Below are 17626 nucleotides of genomic sequence, written 5' to 3' on the forward strand. Positions count from 1 at the left end.
AAAAAGGATCAACCATAAGTGCTCCCCAATGAGCAGTATGTAAAGTGTCATACAGGTGCTCAAAAGATCTCTGGTGAAACTGGTGAAACTGTTTAAAAAAAAACCTTCAAGAACATCATCCACAGAATGTATGTACCATTTATCCATATATTTTTAAAACCTTGCAGACTTAAGATTCCTTGTCCGCCGTTATCTGCATCAAATATTATTCTTGGCGACCCACCCCTCAAAAGAAACCCCAACAACCCTTTAAAATTAAAGTGCTAACCCACAATTTCAACATATCTTCAGGGGAGAGATTTGGGGGTTGAGACCTAGTTTTGGTTGTAAGGTTGTAACTGGAAATGGTTGTAACGGGATATACGCCTGGCTTCGGCCAGGGCTTTTTCGGCCTGGTGGAATGAGCTCCCGGAAAAGCTACAGGCCCTGTGGGATTTGTCAGCTTTCCGCAGGGCCTGCATGACAGAGCTCTTCCGCCAGGCCAGCTGAGGCCAGAGTGGTTCCCAGCATGGTCTGCAGTGGATCACTAGCTGAAGCCAATTGAGTTCCTCGCTCCCAGATATTGATAGACCCATGCTGAACGGCAGGGGAGGGGAGTAGGTTATATATTTATTATCCACCATCTTGATATTGTGTATTGTGTTTTAATGGGTTTTTAAGGGATTTATTGTATTTATGGATTGTGTAAACCACCACAAGACATTTGGAGCGGCAGTATAGAAAAATAAAAATAAATAAATATTATTGTAAACCCTTTTGAACCACAAGGAAAGGGAGGGTATAAATATTTTAATTAATAAATAGGCTGGGAGAAAAGGCAAAACGGGGTGAACGTCCCATAATTCTCAAATACCAAAAGTCCATATCAAAGTTTAATACAGATATTAGAACTCTCCCACAGAAGTTATATACTAGTTATAAGACATTTTTTTCTTAAATGTTCAACCAAATGCTTTCCCATTTTTAAAACTTCACACATGTACCTAAACCCCCCAAAAAGAACTCCCAAGGAGATTGTACTAAGATCAAAGCTTTTTTCACCATCCTTCTTCATCCAAACTTCCAAATAAAGTAACAAAAATAATGAACGTGTGTCCTTATAAAGCAGGAGGTCATATGGCACAGCTTATAGAAGGGTAGGCCTGAAGAGACCCCCTTCCTAGCTTCCATAACCTACCCCTCACATACAGAACTATGACTTGTCTTCATTAGACAGAATTGCCAGCCTTCAGGTGGGGCCTGCAGTCACCTGCAGTTGCAACGAACTACAATTCCCATGAGCCCCAGCTCACAGCATCTGGCAGAGGCTCATGGGAATTGTAGTCCATGGACATCTGGAGGGTTTTGCATTAAACCTCCCCCTCCCTATGCAGACGCAACTCTCCCCAAGTTCCATCCCTAAATCTCCCTGAATTTCCAAATCTGGTATAGGCAACCCTTCCCTGGAATCAGCTCTGCCATCTACCCCAGGCGCTGACTGTGGTGATTCAAGGCCCTTCCTACTCTCCCATTTTTAATGTACCTCCAACAGCCTGGTGAGCTTGAGTTGCTCTTCTTTCAGCTGCAGGAGGTTCAAATACGACCCCCACAGGCACTGGAGCAGATTTTAGAAAGCAGGAAGGGGAAAATAGAGGACCCTTCGCCACCCTTCCCTGAGACAAAACATTGTGGTCTCCATAGCAACCACAGCATCCTGGCCAGCCAGAATGGGAGTCCGGAGTGGTCTGACAGAAATTCCCCACACCGAGATGTAGGCCTCCCACTGTAGCCATGGATGCTGTGGTTACTATGGAGACTGAACATTGGGCCACACCTGGGAAGTGGCAATCCCCTCCCCCCCCCACACACATGGACCATTTCAAAGGTAACAGTGAGATATATGCTTCCCGTAAGAAGAAAAAAAACAGAAGCAGTTCACTGTGCAAAAACAATATACTTCAAAAGCCAACTTCTTCAGGAGATGCAAACTCATTCTACAGTGCAAATCAATTTTCTTTTGCCAGACCTGAGAGGCATCGACTATTCACACTTGGTAGGCCCCAAGCAACCTGCGGTTTGCTTCCCAAAAGCAAAAATACTTCTCCACGCCACATTTTGTACGCTCAAGTTCACAGTCTGCTGAATATGTTCACAGCGTCACAGTCTCTTATTGTAGTTTTCCTTCATACATCTTAAACAAAAGTTTTGGCACGCCAGTGGTGCTTCGTTAGATTCCTGTTTCCCAGCCTAGAACATCTCCCTTCCCTTTATAGATCCCCCCCCAAATTAAGCCTCTACGTTTCCCCAAATAATCGGTGATTGTGCGTACAGATGTAATCTATTGCTATAACTACAAATTCACTATCTAGTCTAGGTTAACCATTTGGAACACTCCATGCACCTCTTCATGTAGGATAATGAGGGATAGACGAGCCAAGCCTGATGTCATGAGATCTTGGAAGCTAAGCCCTGGTTAGTATTTGGATGGGAAATAGGGATGTCAGCCTCCAGGTGGGACCTGGGGATCCCCCGGAATTCCAGCTCATCTCCAGGTTACAGAGATCTATTCCCCCAGAAAAAATAGATGCCTTGGAGGGTGAACTCTGTCCTTCCCAGACCCCATTCCCAAATCTTCAGGAGTTTTCCAACGTGGATCTGGCCACCATACCTCTTCATCCCCCTACTGTTCGCTGAAAAGGACCTGAAAACCCAAACGGGGATCCACCAGGGGTGCTATGAAGAGGCAGGCAACGGCAAACCTCCTCTGAACGTCTCTTGCCTTGAAAAACCCATAAATTGGCTGGGGCTTGATAATGAAAAACAGCAAGATACGGAAGAAGATCAAAGAAGATACGGAACAGATTAAGGTTTAGGTGGCACAGACAGAGCACAACACACCAGTGGCACAGATCCAAGACTCACAAAGGGAATAGTGCATGCATGCATGTTCGCCAACTGACTGCTGTGGCATTCGGCCGTCTTAAACAGGAAGTGAGTCCAACCTTATGAAGAATAAAGCCACTCGTATGCAGTGGGATATAGATCAGTTAATAAACAACACAGCAAATAGCACTGAAGAACAAGTGTGACTTAGCAGGAAAGATAAAAACCATAGAATCCATTCCCTTCTCTGCCTTGACTCCGCAGTTCCCATAAAGATCTCCAGGGTGGGAGGCCACCCAGGACAGACCACTGAGGAAGAGAGATTCAGGAGCTTTCCCTTCTTCTTTGTGTTCCTCACGATGAAACCACATTTTCAGGGTCCCTTAGGTAATGCGCCCAACACCTTGTGCAATTAACACCTTGTGCGACTAAGAGGCACAAGTTATACGATAGAAAGTCACTGGGAAAAGGAAAACCACACGTGAACAAGACAAAAGTTGGCAACCTGCAGAGCTTTTTGCTCCATGTGGACTCCAGTGCGGGCACACAAAATAGCAGTCTCTGAATATCTCCTCTGTCCAAAAGATGATAGCGGCCCGCTGCCATTTAAATGGGCTTGTAAAGGAGGGTGGTAACATATTTCTTCTTGTAGCGATGGGTGGCACTGAGGACCATTACGCCATCCTAGAGGGAGGAGACAGGGAAGTGTCAGCATGTCTGTAACAGGAGGACAGGTTCAGGGGGATAGCCATGTCGGTCTACAGTAGAAGAGCAAGGTTCAAGTCTAGGAGAATCTCAGAGCCCCAAAAGATCTTTAGAGTATTCACTTTCGAAAGTCAAAGCTCCCTTTGTCGGGTTTCATGGGATCAGATCTGTGAAATGATCCTTTTCCTCGGTCGTCTATTTAGAAGGCCTTACTTTCTTAGCTTCTCCCTTGGATATGGTCCTTGCTGTCCTGGCTAGGGTTCTGCAATGTCCCCCCGTCCAGTTTCAGACAATTTCTTTCACTCTGCCAAGCTTTTCTCAACCAGGGTTTTGTGAAACCCTGGGGTTTCTTGATGGCCCTGGTAAGGTTTCCTAAATGGGTGGGAGTTAATTAATTTTTATGTGTATTTTAAATGTGTTAAACCTTTATTGGACGATATGACCTCATGTGGCCCTGTTGACCTCCCCTCCCTCCCAATATGGCCAGTGATGGACCTAGATGGAGAGGGGCCTTGGGTGGATGTGGACACAGCTCTACTTCCCAACCATATTCTACATGATCACGCCCCTTCTGGGATTTCATGAAGCCTGAAGAATGTTTCAGAGCTTTCTAAACAATAAAAAAAAGTTGAGAAAGGCAGCTGTATGCCAACAATGCAAAACAGAACTAGCAAAATGGGGCAGAGATGGTCTGGAATGAGTTAAAAGACAAGGCAATGTCTTGTGAACTGGATCCAAGTAGTTCCTGGACAAAGGACTTCTGGGGTTTGGCAAGAGCTACCCAGGGATTACGCAGCCTATCCCAGAAGTTTGGATGATCGCTGACACCACTAGACATCACTGGAGCCCACTTCCCCTTTGCTCTACAGGCCTGGTGTATTTCTCCCCAATGGAAAAATGGTAAACGATCAACCAATCAATTGGCTGGCTCCCGCATCTTACTTCCGTGCCCAGTTCTCCGAAGGGGCATGGCACCACTTCCTGGGTTCCTCGAAGCCTGGAAAATATGTCAGAGGTTCCTTCATGATCCAAAGGTTATGGAGCTATGGCAGGTTGCCTCCCCTTACCTTAATGGAGAGTGCATAGAGATGGTTCAGCATGACATGATTTGGCTCAGGAAGAAGGGCTGGATCGCACTGAAACAAAGAAGAAGAAGAATTGGTTCTTATTAGTTGCTTTTCTCTACCTGAAGGGGTCTCAAAGCAGCTTATATTCGCCTTCCCTTTCCCCACAACAGGCACCCTGTGAGGGAGGTGGGGCTGAGAGAGCCCTGATATCACTGCTTGGTCAGAACAGCTTGATCAGTGCTGTGGGGAGCCCAAAAACATCCAGCTGGCTGCATGTGGGGGAGCACAGAATCAAACCGGCTCACCAGATTAGAAGTCCGCACTCCTAACCACTACACCAAACTGGAAAGTTGGCCAAAGAGACAGAGTCAGGGTATTACTAATGCAGCCGGTTCAGGTTCTCCCCAGCCACTTGCCTGTGCCTTCGTTTTGAGACACACCTGGATTATCTTCCTGGATGTGCCTCAAATCAGAGCCAGCTTGGTTGGTTGAGCCAGTTCGGCAACATGGTTAAGAGTGGCTGCCTCTAATCTGGAGAAGGGGGTCTGATTCCCCACTCCTTCCCAATGAAGGCAGCTGAATGACCTTCAGCCAATCATGGCTCTCTCAGAGCTCTCTCAGTCCCACCCACCTCACAAGGGTGTCTGTTGTGGGGAGAGGAATGGAAGGTGACTGGAAGCCAGTTTGAGATTCCTTTGGGTAGTAAAAAGTCAGGTACAAGAAAAAAAAACCCAGCTCTTCTTCATGGGGTTTCTGTGGAGATTCTGGCTGTCTTAAGCCCAACATCTGGAACTGTGTAGGACTCATAAACTTGAGTGCGCTGTTTCCCGACTTGGTCAGGACCTCTGTGTGTATTGCAAAGCTTCTGGAAGGGGATCTCAGGCCAGCTTGCCGTAATGGCTGCTCCTGCCCTTTGCATCATTTCTTTCCTCCTTGCCAACTTCTCAAATTCTTATTCCCCACTCCCTCTTTGTAGAATTTTGCCCCGGCCCCTGTCTGTGGGAGACAGGCTGTACACAGTCCCTTCCCACCGACCTGTTTGCCGCCTTCTGCCATCTTTGTGTATCTCCTCAGTCCCATAGCCCCAAGTGCATCTCATGAAACTCTGGCCCTGCCTCTGCTGACCAAGGAGATGAATGTCCACTGGCTGGGGGGGGGGGCTGATAATGGGGGCAGCCGCACCCTTTGTTGGGATGCTTGTGGGGTTCTCAGAAACACCTGATTGGGCACTGTCCTCTGAATGTCCCCTGCCTGGCTGCCACATGATCCTGGTCTCCTGACTACATAACACACAGGATAGTGAAAGAAAAGTCCCGGGGAAGGTCTGCAGAAGAAGCTTTTTGAAACACTCTTGTCGTCTTAGATATTTTCAAGTGCCCAATTATTGCCAATTGTTTCCAGCCTATATTGTAATTAATTTCCAGAACTGATAACCGGTATTTGCAATGGTTTCACTATGCAGCTTCCTCAGCTGAAAGAAAAATTAAAAAGCAATGTAACTTTTATCTCCCTATATGCATTTTTACGGTGGATGAGGTTGGCATGACTATATATGGTCATAAAGGTAAAGGTATCCCCTGTGCACCGAGTCATGTCTGACCCTTGGGGTGACGCCCTCTAGCGTTTTCATGGCAGACTCAGTACGGGGTGGTTTGCCATTCCCTTCCTCAGTCATTACTGTTTTACCCCCCCCCAGCAAGCTGGGTAGTCATTTTACCAACCTGGGAAGGATGGAAAGCTGAGTCAACCTTGAGCCAGCTGCTGGGATTGAACTCCCAGCCTCATGGGCAGAGCTTTCAGACTGCATGTCTGCTGCCTTACCACTCTGCGCCACAAGAGGCTCTATATATGGTCATATCACCTGGTAAATGTTTAACAAATTAAAAATAATATATATAAAATTAACAAACTCCCCTGTATTTAGGAAACCCTTCCAGGTCTTTCAAGAAAACCCAGGGTTTCATGAAACCCTGGTTAAAAAATCCTGGTTTAGACTTTACCTGGGCCTTTTCTTTCATCTCTGTACCATGTGCTACCACTCTCTCTCTCTCTCTCTCTCTCTCTCTCTCTCTCTCTCAAATGATAATCTGGCAGGGGGCACTATAGGAAATGGAATGCTGTCCCAGGTTGGTATCAGGGTCACAGTTTGTCTGTGACACGAAAAACCTTGGGCCAGCCCTGGATGGATCACTGTACAAAATAAATTTGGACTTGTGGGTAATGATGCTAAAAAGGTTGGGAACCATTGGAACCATCTATTTTGGAGTGAAGAGGAATCACTGGGGGGGGGGATTTCTGGGGCCCACTCCCCCAGCCATCGCACAGCACTCACCGAAATATTGGTATCCTTGTTGAGGATGACTTGAAGGAGGTGGGGAGGGAGAATGGGCGGGGACTTGAAACGCTCCTCAGGCCGATAAACGTACATTTCCTGACTATAAATACCAGGAGGGGAACCCGAGAGATCTGTTTTTTAAAAAATTGAAGAAGTCAGGAGAAAGAGAAAAAATATATCAGAATGAAAGTATCACCGTGTGGGACGTTCAATCCAAGGAGCACAAAGGAATCACCTCGGCAGGAAGACTCCGAACTTTCCTGAGAGTCCACTTTTAAAGCATCGAACACCTCAAAGTCCGACTTCTTGACGTGAATCAAGTTGTTAATGGTCCCCATCTGACTGGTGATCACCGGCTGGAAGAGAGGATATATGGAAGACTATCGGCCTCATCTACAAGCTTGGCCCTACCACACAATACAACCCCCTCACACATACACAGAGTCAGAGAGCAGAAGAAGAAGAAGAGTTGGTTCTTATATGCCGCTTTTCTCTACCCGAAGGAGGCTCAAAGCGGCATACAATCGCCTTCCCTTTCCTCTCCCCACAACAGACACCCTATGAGGGAGGCAAGGCTGAGAGAGACTTGATATTACTGAAGAAGAAGAAGAGTTGGTTCTTATATGCCGCTTTTCTCTACCCAAAGGAGTCTCAAAGCAGTTTACCTTGGCCTTCCCTTTCCTCTCCCCACAACAGACACCCTGTGAGGTGGGTGAGGCTGAGAGAGCCCTGATATTACTGAAGAAGAGTTGGTTCTTATATGCCACTTTTCTCTACCGAAGGAGGCTTAAAGCGGCTTACAGTCGCCTTCCCTTTCCTCTCCCCACAACAGACACCCTGTGAGGGAGGGGAGGCTGAGAGAGCCCTTATATCACTGCTCGGTCAGAACAGCTTTATCAGTGCCGTGGTGAGCCCAAGGTCACCCAGCTGGTCGCATGTGTGGAGTGCAGAATCGAATCCGGCATGCCAAGTCCTCACTCCTAACCACTACACCAAACTGGCAGTGCAAAAATAGCTGTGTTTCTCTAAGGCAGGCTTTAACAGCCAGGGCTTTGGAGTTTCTTGATGACCCCAGAAATGTTTTCTTAATGGGCGGAAGTTAATTCATTTATATATTCTTATATACACCTAAGGTTCAGGCAGAAACTGGAAACCACCAGTACGGTCCAGGGTACTCACACAGAGGCAGAGAATGACAAACCACCTCTAAACATCTCTTGCCTACAGGTTTGCCATAAGTCAGCTGCAAGGAATAAAGAATAAAATCTTCCTTTCCAATCTGACTTTAGATCTGGTTTTGCAATCAGGAAAGCATGGGGGGGGGAATAGATTGTTCTGATCTTGCATAACTGTAGAGGTGTGCATGAAGCACCCTGAGCATCTACAGCCACTGCTGGGCCTCACCACCCACTAAATATACAGTGAAGAGCAGGAAGGTCACTTAGAGACACGAGACAAATATACATGCTCCCCAGTAAAGGCGTTTACCTCGGTGGGGTCGTGGACCCACTGACCATCCACAAAGAACTTGTATTGGTGTTCCCCCTCCGGCAGGTCCAGAATGGCGACAAAATCATTGTGGCTGAAAGGAAAGGAGGATGTTCATTGCAGCACACAGAGCTTAGAGGGACAGCATCCCACGCTCAAGACCAGCTGCACAGGCACAAGCCAGGAGGGGCCCCAGGTAGCAAATAATTCCAAGCAAGCAAAGGGGGTATCTTCATAGCCTAACCAGGACAGAAACTGAAAAGGGGGGAGGGGAATTTTGCAAAAGGGGAGGATAAAGCCAGACTTAAACAACTGGGGGATGAGGAAAGGAATCTGCAAGGCTGTTCTCATGAACAAGTGGGAATAAGAGCTGTTTTTTCACTATGCGAAGGAGTACCGAAGCATCTTACAAACACCTTTCCCCACAACAGACACTCTGACTGAGAGAGCTCTGAGAGAACTGTGACTACCCAAGGTCACCCAGCTAGCTGCATGTGGAAAAGTGGGGGAATCAAACTTGGCTCTCCAGATTAGAGTCCACTGCTCTTAACCACCACACTGTGCTGGGTGGGTCTTCAAAGTGCACATGGAAAGTTTGTTTATTAGACCTTGATTTTCTCTCCTTTGGGGATCCAACGCAGCTTACATCCTCAGACTTCTGTATGTTATCCTCACAGGTACAGCCCTGTGAGGTAAGGTAGGCTGAAAGAGGGTGACTGGCCTGAGGCCATCCAGCAAACTTCAACCTCAGCTCCCTCAGACACTCATCCCTCTGCCAGGCTAGCTAACACCAAGGATTGCCACGCAGAAAGCACCCTGATATCCCTCTTGAAAAACAGGCAAGCTGATAAAAAACAGACCAAGTGGAGGCAAACTGCACGCAGCAACTGTTCTCCAAAATGGCTGTTGTGCGGCCGTGGTCTAGTCATTTGAGTCCCTGCAGGAGACATTTCCAGGTCCTAAAACCCAGCAAGGGCCATAAAGGTCAGGAAAACTTTGCACAGAGAGGAGGAGCGACTCTCTCTCTCTATGCACCCCATGGCCCAAATCAGATCCACAGGTGCCTCGGTATCAAATTATGAGCATGGCTCTCCCAAACCCAATTTGTCCAGATTTTTTGTTTCAGCAGAGGTCTCATACACCAATATAGACTACAGTCTTAGCCTGAAGTCTTATGGTGTTTACCGCCCTGAGACAGCAATTCCAAAGAGGGGTGGTATAAAATCAAACAAATAAATAGTTTGGCTGTTTTTAATTTTTAATTAACTGTACCTACTGACTGTTGTGAACCACCCTAAGACAGCAGGGCCAACAGGGGAGGGTTATAAATTCATCTATAAATACTTATTTGTGTGTTCATTTATTTAATTTGGCCGCTGGAAGGGGCGGCATAATGAATGAATGAATGAATGAATGAATGAATGAATGAATGAATCTAGAGCAGGGGTCCCCAACATTTTTCAGCCTGTGAGCACCTATAGAATTCTGAGTGTGGTGGCCACAACCACAAAATGGCTGCCACAAAATGCTCGCTGCTGGAGGTGGAGGCAGCTATAAAATGGCTGCCGCAGCTTACCTTCAATCAACCAGTGAAGATCATGCTGTGGTGGCAATTGCTGTCAAAGTGACATTTTAAAAAAAATCTGTAAAGCCAATCAAATCTCCAGTGGTTACTCAGAAGCCTTGTAGGGCAAAAGCCCTGCCCACCCCCACTCACTTTCTAAAAACACTTGGCAGGGGCAAGGAAAGGTGTCAGCGGGCACCACACTGGGGACTCCTGTTCTGGCCAGTGCTTGGTCTATTGAGGGGAGAAGGAGTGATTCCTCCTCCCTGACGGACACCCGCATCGTTTGCACAAAAGGCACGCGGCCCCCTCCTTCACCTTTTAATGAGAGGAATCTTAGTGCTCCAATTGTTGAAGGACCCTGAGATGAAGACTTCCTTGCCTCCTTCGGTCCAGCGGATGACGGTCGGCCGAGCCTGCTGGGATGGCTTGGTGGAGTCATCCGGATCCGGTTGCCAGGACACAAATTCTTTCTCACAAGGGAGCTGCGGCAGGGAGGAAGAGGAGGAGAAGGAAAAAGAGAAAGGGAAGGAGAATAAGAAGAAAAAGGAGGAGGAGGAGGAGGAGGAGGAGAAAGGGAAGGAGAATAAGAAGAAAAAGGAGGAGGAGGAGGAGAAGGAGAAAGGGAAGGAGAATAAGAAGAAAAAGGAGGATGAGTAGGAGAAGGAGAAAGGGAAGGAGAATAAGAAGAAAAAAGAGGAGAAGGAGGAGGAGAAGGAGAAAGGGAAGGAGAATAAGAAGAAAAAGGAGGAGGAGGAGGAGGAGGAGAAGGAGAAAGGGAAGGAGAATAAGAAGAAAAAGGAGGAGGAGGAGAAGGAGAAAGGGAAGGAGAATAAGAAGAAAAAGGATGAGTAGGAGAAGGAGAAAGGGAAGGAGAATAAGAAGAAAAAAGAGGAGAAGGAGGAGGAGAAGGAGAAAGGGAAGGAGAATAAGAAGAAAAAGGAGGAGGAGGAGGAGGAGGAGAAGGAGAAAGGGAAGGAGAATAAGAAGAAAAAGGAGGAGAAGGAGGAGGAGAAGGAGAAGGGGAAGGAGAATAAGAAGAAAAAGGAGGAGAGGGAGGAGGAGAATAAGAAGAAAAAGGAGGAGGAGGGGGAGAGGGTGAAAGAAAAAAAGGAATAGGAGAATAAGAAGTAAGAGGAGAAGAAAAAGAAACAGAAAAAGGGGATGGAGGAGGAGGAGGAGAAAAAGGTTTGTTTTTATACTATGCTTTTTTCTACTTTTAAGGAATCAAAGAAGTTTACAATTGCATTCCTTTCTTCTCCCCACAACAGTCTCTTTATGTGGTAAGTGGGGCTGAGGCAGTTCTGAGGAAATTGTGACTGGCCCAAGATTGCCCAACTGGCTGCGTGGGGAGAAGTGGGGAATCAAACCTAGCCTGCTGCTTTTAATCACCATACCAAGCTGGCTTCAACCCTCCACACAAGTGAGAGAGGGAGTTTGGAGAAATACTTCCTTCTGGCATGAGAATATCAGGCGCCCCAGTGATCAGACACTTGATAACTCTCTTCATCCTTTCTCAAAAAGGCAGTAGAATCCTTGCTAGTTCCACAAGGAACAGCTAATCCCTCCCCAGGCATCACAGCCATGGAAGAATCTTGGCCTTCTCTTCTCACTCAACCTATTTCTGGAGGCCCAAAGCCCGTGGCTACATGTGCTACTAGGATAAACACCTTCTGCTCCTAAGTCACAAAGGGATCTACAATATACGTACGGAAGTGCCGTCAAGTTGCAACCGACTGACAGCGACCGCAGCAAGGGGCTTTCAAAGCATGTGAGAAGCGGAGGTGGTTGGCCACGGCCTTCCTCTGCAGAGTATTCGCAGGCAGTCTCCCATTCAAGGACTGAGCCTCCTTAGCTTCCAAGATATTATGAGATCATGCTATACCGGGATCTCTAGCCTATTTGAGCCTGCAGGCACCTTTTGAATTCTGTCACTGAGTGGCAGGCGCAATCACAAAATGGCTGCTGCAGGAGGTGGAGCCCATTGCATAATGGCTGCTGCAGGAGGCGGAGCCCATTGCAAAATGGCTGCTGCAATTTAGTGACAGTTTTTGTGTTGGGATGGCAACTGCGGCCAAAGCAACACTTTTAAATATCTGGGTAGCCAATCGAATCTCCAGTGGCCAATCAGAAGCCCATCTGGCCCTGCCCACATCCTAAAATCACTTGGTGGGCACTAGGAAAGGTGATGTTGGCGCCATGACACCTGTAGGCACCACATGGGTGATCTCTGCGTGACACCATGCCACCTTCCCTCCTCTCTACATTATGTGAGGTCACTTAAGTGGAAAGCTACCAGCTAGGGAACCAAGCACCAGTACTCATGAATGAGTAAGAAGCAGTACTCAGTGTGAGGTCCAGCTACGTAGAAGTCAGAAGTCCGTGAATTCACAGCAACGCTACCGAATCTCAGTGCCATGTTGTTACTAAGTGCTGAGGAAGACAGAGAGCAACCCGCACAATGTGACCGAAACAGAAGGAGCCGGCTTGAGTCAGTCCAACCCGTACCTTGGAGTCGTGGGTGCTGAAGACATTCGGATCATCTGTGCTGCCCACCATGATCTTGTGCGAATGGTCCTTGGTGTGGTGGGCACCGCTGGCGCCGTCAGAGCGGTGAGTCTTGGAACTGTGACGCTCCCCGGACAACCGCTCACTGGTGGTGTTCCCCATGGTGGTACGACCACAAACTGCAACTGGCTAGGAATGGCAGCATTTTAAAAACTCAGTACGTCTCCAGGGGCACATGTTTTTTCAACCGCTTCCTCAGTCATGTCAAAATCTGGCAAAACGCTGCTTTGGCTGTAACACCGATTTAACCATAATAAGAAACATCCTTATCCATCCATGGTTCCTCTATATATTTGTGAAACAGCCTTGGGGGTGGAACATGTCCGGCTGCCCAAATTGGAATAGGGCCAATCAGGGTGCAGCCACCTTTGTCCTGATTGGCCCTGCCCCTGCAGCTCCTGACCTCCGTCCCTGGAGTCTAGCCTCTTTGCTCTCAGACGCAAAGTCATTGGGGGGGGGGGTAGGTCAACATGACCATAACTCCCACCCATTCAGGAAACCGTTCTACAGGTATCAAGAAACCCCAGGGTTTCATAAAACCCTGGTTGAGAAAGCCTAGCATAGCGGGTTGAGAGTGGTTACTTCTAATCTGGGGATCTGGATTTGATTCCCCACTCCTCCACATGCAGCCAGCTCAGTGACCTTGGGCTAGTCACAGTACTGATACATCTGTTCTCACGGAGCAGTCCTGTCAGGGCTCTCTCAACTCCACCTCCCTCACAGGGTGTCTGTTGTGGGGAGAGGAAGGGAAGGCGATTGTAGGCCACTTTGAGACTCCTTCAGGGGGTGAAATTTTCCTTCAGGAAATGAAAAGCGAGGTATAAAAATGAACTCTTCTTCTTCTACCAACACTGCAACCCATGAATCTAAATATTAGGAAATAAACTTTCATGGTGCTGAAAACATGGAATTCAGTAGTGTACTTTCATCATACACATTACAGTTTTATGTTAGGAAAATTTAATTTTAAAAAGTCCTCCTCAAGACTATTTTCCTGATATCTCCCCCCACCCCAGCCTTCATATCTCTCCTCTTGGCAGAGATTAAATCCCCTCAGGTTGACTATTAAAATTATGTTTATGCTTGCCAAAAACAACTCTACTGGGGGGGGGGTGTTTATAATCGAACAATTAACTGTCCATTTTAGTCATGAAACAAGATCCCAGAAGGCCCAGGAGCCCGGGCTAGGAAATCCTACACCAAGGAAATAGACAGAGTGAAAGCAGCAGCTGTTCTGCCGCCTTCATTTACTTCTCAGGCCTGAAGGATCCTGTCTGAGAAACACAAATAGAAGGGAGAAATCCCTGAACTGCATCTCAGGTCTTGGGATACGAAAGGCTCTGAAAGAGAATGGACGACCACACATAGAAATCAACTGGCTGCCCGCAATCCCAAATCAATTCAGGCCTGGATTCGGCAGGAAGGCACACATTGCTGCTTTAGATGAGCAGGGAACAACAACTTTGCTAAGGGCAAACCCCCAAAAGCAAGGGCAAAAGCAAAAATAGCTGTGAGATTCCTGCATTCTGCAGGGGTTGGACTAGATTGACCAACTCTTTAATTCTATGATTCTATGAAACTGTTATGGCAGCAGAAGATTCTGCTGCTGGCAGAACCAAGCATTATGGAACGTTAATTCAGTGTTGTTGTTGTTAGTTGCAAAGTCATGTCCAACCCATTGCGACCCTGTGGACAATGATCCTCCAGGCCTTCCTGTCCTCTACCATTCCCTGGAGTCCATTTAAGCTCGCACCGACTGCTCCAGCCACCTCATTCTCTGTCATCCCCTTATTCTTCTTTTGCCCTTGATCGCTCCCAGCATTAGGCTCTTCTCCATGGAGTCCTGCCTTCTCATGAGGTGGCCAAAGTATTTGAGTTTCATCTTCAGGATCTGGCCTTCTAAGGAGCAGTCAGGGCTGATCTCCTCTAGGACTGACCGGTTTGTTCGCCTTGCAGTCCAAGGGACTCACAAGAGTCTTCTCCAGCACCAGAGTTCAAAAGCCTCGATTCAGTGTATAATACTCATTTAAAGAGGGGCAGAGAGAAACTGTATTTGAAGTTCTGTCTACCGTTTTACCCAAAGGGTTGTGTTAATTTCCAGATTTCGTTTAAATGAGCTAGAAGATGAGATGGTTTTTTGCACCCTGCTTTTTACTGCCTGAAGGAGTCTCAAAGCACCTTACAGTCACCTATCCTTCCTCTCCCCACAACAGGCACCCTGTGAGGTAGGTGGGGCTGAGAGAGCTCTGAAAGAGCTGAGGCTGGCCCAAGGTCACCCAGCTGGCTCCATGTGGAGGAGGAGCGGGGAATCAACCCCAAATCTCCAGATTAGAGGCCTCTGTTCTTAACCACTACACCATACTGGTTATCTGGAGATTTAGGAATGGAAGCGAGATTTGGAGATATTAGCCTGCAGAGTAGCTCAGGAAGGGGAGGGGGATTCTCTGGTCCTGTCAACCAAGTGGCTGCTTGGGGAAGAGCAACAAAGGGGGCTCTGCTTCTTCAGGGGCTTCTCCTAGGCCGGCACTGCTACCAGCCAGATCCAAGTCCCTTCTCAGCCTGAACCCAGCCTGCAGGAGCATGGACCCCATCAGGAACAAGTATCCCTGGTTTGGGACCACAAAATTCCTTGGACTAGACCCTGAGTGTTTCTTTCTGGGAGCAGAGTGGTTATTCAGGAGCAGGGGGATGTCTTTGCTCAGGCATCCTTCGTCCTTACTAGGGTCTTCCCTTCATACAGGCATACAAAAGTTGGAGATTGGTGAGCCCGAGTTCAGGTCATGCCAAGGTAGCTCCTTGGGAAAACATGCTTCCCTGTAAAGCTACGGGCCCTGCGGGATCTTTCAACGTTCCGCAGGGCCTGCAAGACGGAGCTCTTCCGCCAGGTTAATGGTTGAGGCTGGAGCTGATAATGGATCTATGCCCCCCCCCCCCCGGGGACTTGGGTTCCGGACCCAAAGCAAAACATCATCAGGACCTCCTCTCCACCCGCTAGTAGTGGGAGGGAGGGGGGGAGTGGAGCTGCCATTCTTGCCATGCCGGCAATATTGGCAATGTTATTATTGTTTTATGGGGTTTTAATGGGGATTTGTGATATTGTTACCCGCCACGAGCTGCAAGGGAGTGGCGGGATATAAATCTAATAATAATAATAATAATAATAATAATAATAATAATAATAATAATAATAATAATAATAATAATAATAATAATAAAGTAAAGTTTCATTTGCAAAAGTGGCACATGCCAGGTCTGCCTTAGGAATTCCTTTTCTATCGCTCCCCTTCTCCAAAATGCTCCTGGAGAAATCATATGTGGGATCTCCCACCCCCACTGGGGAGTAGGGGATGAGTTAGGGTGATTATGCTAAGGCTTAGTCCCTGACACATGCTTCAGAGCATGTGCAAAGGGTAAATGTTGGATTTTCCTCCAGAAAACACAATTTTAGGGGTACAAATTTCGTTTCCCCAGACGCCACTCCCAGCACAATATGCACAGAGTCATATTGTTGTACATTAGATTGACAGCCCTGCTTGTTTGTTTGACAGCTGCCTTCCAAACGGCCAGTAAAAACTATCAGTAAAAAGGATGCCTCGGCCGACCAAAGCTCTCAAACAGGAGATGGCAACCAAAGAGATAACAGACACCTCTGACGGCAATAACGGGGATGGAGCTGGCACGAGCTTAAGAGATCCGAAGATCAAGCTCTAGAACTGGAGAGGGATGCTCCTGAGACTATGCAAAGAGCAAAGTTTACATTTCCTCTCCGTTTGCTTCAGGGTATTGGGTCCCATCGGGTGCACGTTGCCTGGGGAGAAGGAATACCGTATTTGTGAAGATCGACTGGGCTGAAGCACTAGATTGCAATGCAGTAAATAATACTGCGGTGCGAACAACCATGAAGGCTCCTGAGCATATGCTCCTGAGCATATGCAGAGCAACGGTACAAGTTGCGTGGAGAGAAGGAATACTGCATTATCTAAGATCGACTGGTTTGGGGTCGTCCCCTCCCCTCCCCCCCTCCAGTTTTCCTCTGAAGCACCAGATTGCAATGCATAAATAAGACTGCGGACGAAAACGAAGGCAGTGGTGCTCCTGAGCATACGCAGAGCGCTTCTGCCTAGATAACGGAATATATCTGCCACGGCCAGCTCCTACCTAGGAGGGGAGGAAAGGGGGAGGAATCCCAAGCCGCCCACTCTCCTCCCGCACCCTCCTCTTCTCCCTCCAGCCGCTGCACCCCTCCCCCCCCCCTTACCTCTGGACCTGCCTTCGTTCTCCCTGCGAGGTGGAGGAAACAAGGCGCATGCGCTTCTCGGCTGCTCAACCCCCCCCCCCTTCCACCCCAAAGAGATACTTTTAGAACAGGTCCTCCGTTTCTCATTTACTTCCGGTTCCTATGAGACTGCCTGGGTAGAAGGGAAGAGGATTTATTGGGCTGCTGGTAAAAAGAGGGAGACATGCCGAGAAGTCGAAGACTGTGTTTAATACATCTTGTTGGGAAAGAGCTGAGGCGAGGGAAGATCTTTGCAGACTCCTCCGCCGTCCAGTTCACACGGCTCTCCCCCTTGGCAGAGTGTCGCTTTGCATCCGGAGTAAACTCTCGTTCAGGGGCAGGGACGCCGAGCTCCCTCAACTCGTTGGACGGGCGGCGTTTAAAGAGGCATAGGAAGCGCGCCGGGGGCGGGGAGGTTAATGCGTGGTTAGATGTCAAAGTCGCCTTTTTCTTTAGGAAGCTTTCTGGGCGGCTTACAATAGTTGCCAAATAACGTTAAATTACAGAAAGCCATTTATATGACATGAATAAAACAAGAGGTTAAAACAAAGCGGCAGAAAGGACTGCGATTGCTGCGCCTATTCAAGATTTTTACATGGAAAGGGAAATTTATTTATAATCGTTTGTTTGTTTGTGTGTTTATAAGCTTCTTGCATGCTTTTTAAAGAGCCTTTATAGGTAGTAGTTGAAATGTTAGGTGAGAGTGTGGGAGGAGACCCTAATTTGAGATGTCCCGGAGGACTGGAAGAGAGCAAACGTTA

General features: G+C 47.7%; 1 protein-coding gene across 2 annotated transcripts; it reads right to left on the bottom strand.

The window, feature by feature from the left end:
* Nucleotides 1-774: 774 nt before the first annotated feature.
* On the bottom strand, nucleotides 775-16919 carry PRKAB2 (protein kinase AMP-activated non-catalytic subunit beta 2). 2 transcript variants are annotated; one of them, XM_077332318.1, is made up of 8 exons: nucleotides 16848-16919; nucleotides 12530-12718; nucleotides 10340-10506; nucleotides 8458-8551; nucleotides 7205-7325; nucleotides 6967-7100; nucleotides 4635-4703; nucleotides 775-3546 (listed from the first exon to the last, which is right to left on the bottom strand). In XM_077332318.1, exons 2-8 carry the CDS (start codon nucleotides 12689-12691, stop codon nucleotides 3469-3471), a joined length of 825 nt encoding a protein of 274 aa, XP_077188433.1. In that variant the 5' UTR covers nucleotides 12692-12718; nucleotides 16848-16919; the 3' UTR covers nucleotides 775-3468. The 2 variants fall into 2 exon arrangements, with proteins under 2 accessions (XP_077188433.1, XP_077188434.1); XM_077332319.1 differs by having other exon boundaries at nucleotides 12530-12714; nucleotides 16856-16917.
* Nucleotides 16920-17626: the final 707 nt, after the last annotated feature.

The sequence above is a fragment of the Paroedura picta genome, chromosome 4, assembly GCF_049243985.1.
Source record: "Paroedura picta isolate Pp20150507F chromosome 4, Ppicta_v3.0, whole genome shotgun sequence".
Classification (NCBI taxonomy): domain Eukaryota; kingdom Metazoa; phylum Chordata; class Lepidosauria; order Squamata; family Gekkonidae; genus Paroedura; species Paroedura picta.

Bases quoted from the DNA above. Each gene is read 5' to 3' on its own strand.
- PRKAB2 (XM_077332318.1), bottom strand. From the start codon at position 12,691: ATGGGGAACACCACCAGTGAGCGGTTGTCCGGGGAGCGTCACAGTTCC. The intron at 10,507-12,529 runs GTACGGGTTGGA...TCCCTGCCGCAG, and splicing joins TCAGCACCCACGACTCCAAG to CTCCCTTGTGAGAAAGAATT. The intron at 8,552-10,339 runs GTGAAGGAGGGG...CTTTCCTTTCAG, and splicing joins AAGATTCCTCTCATTAAAAG to CCACAATGATTTTGTCGCCA.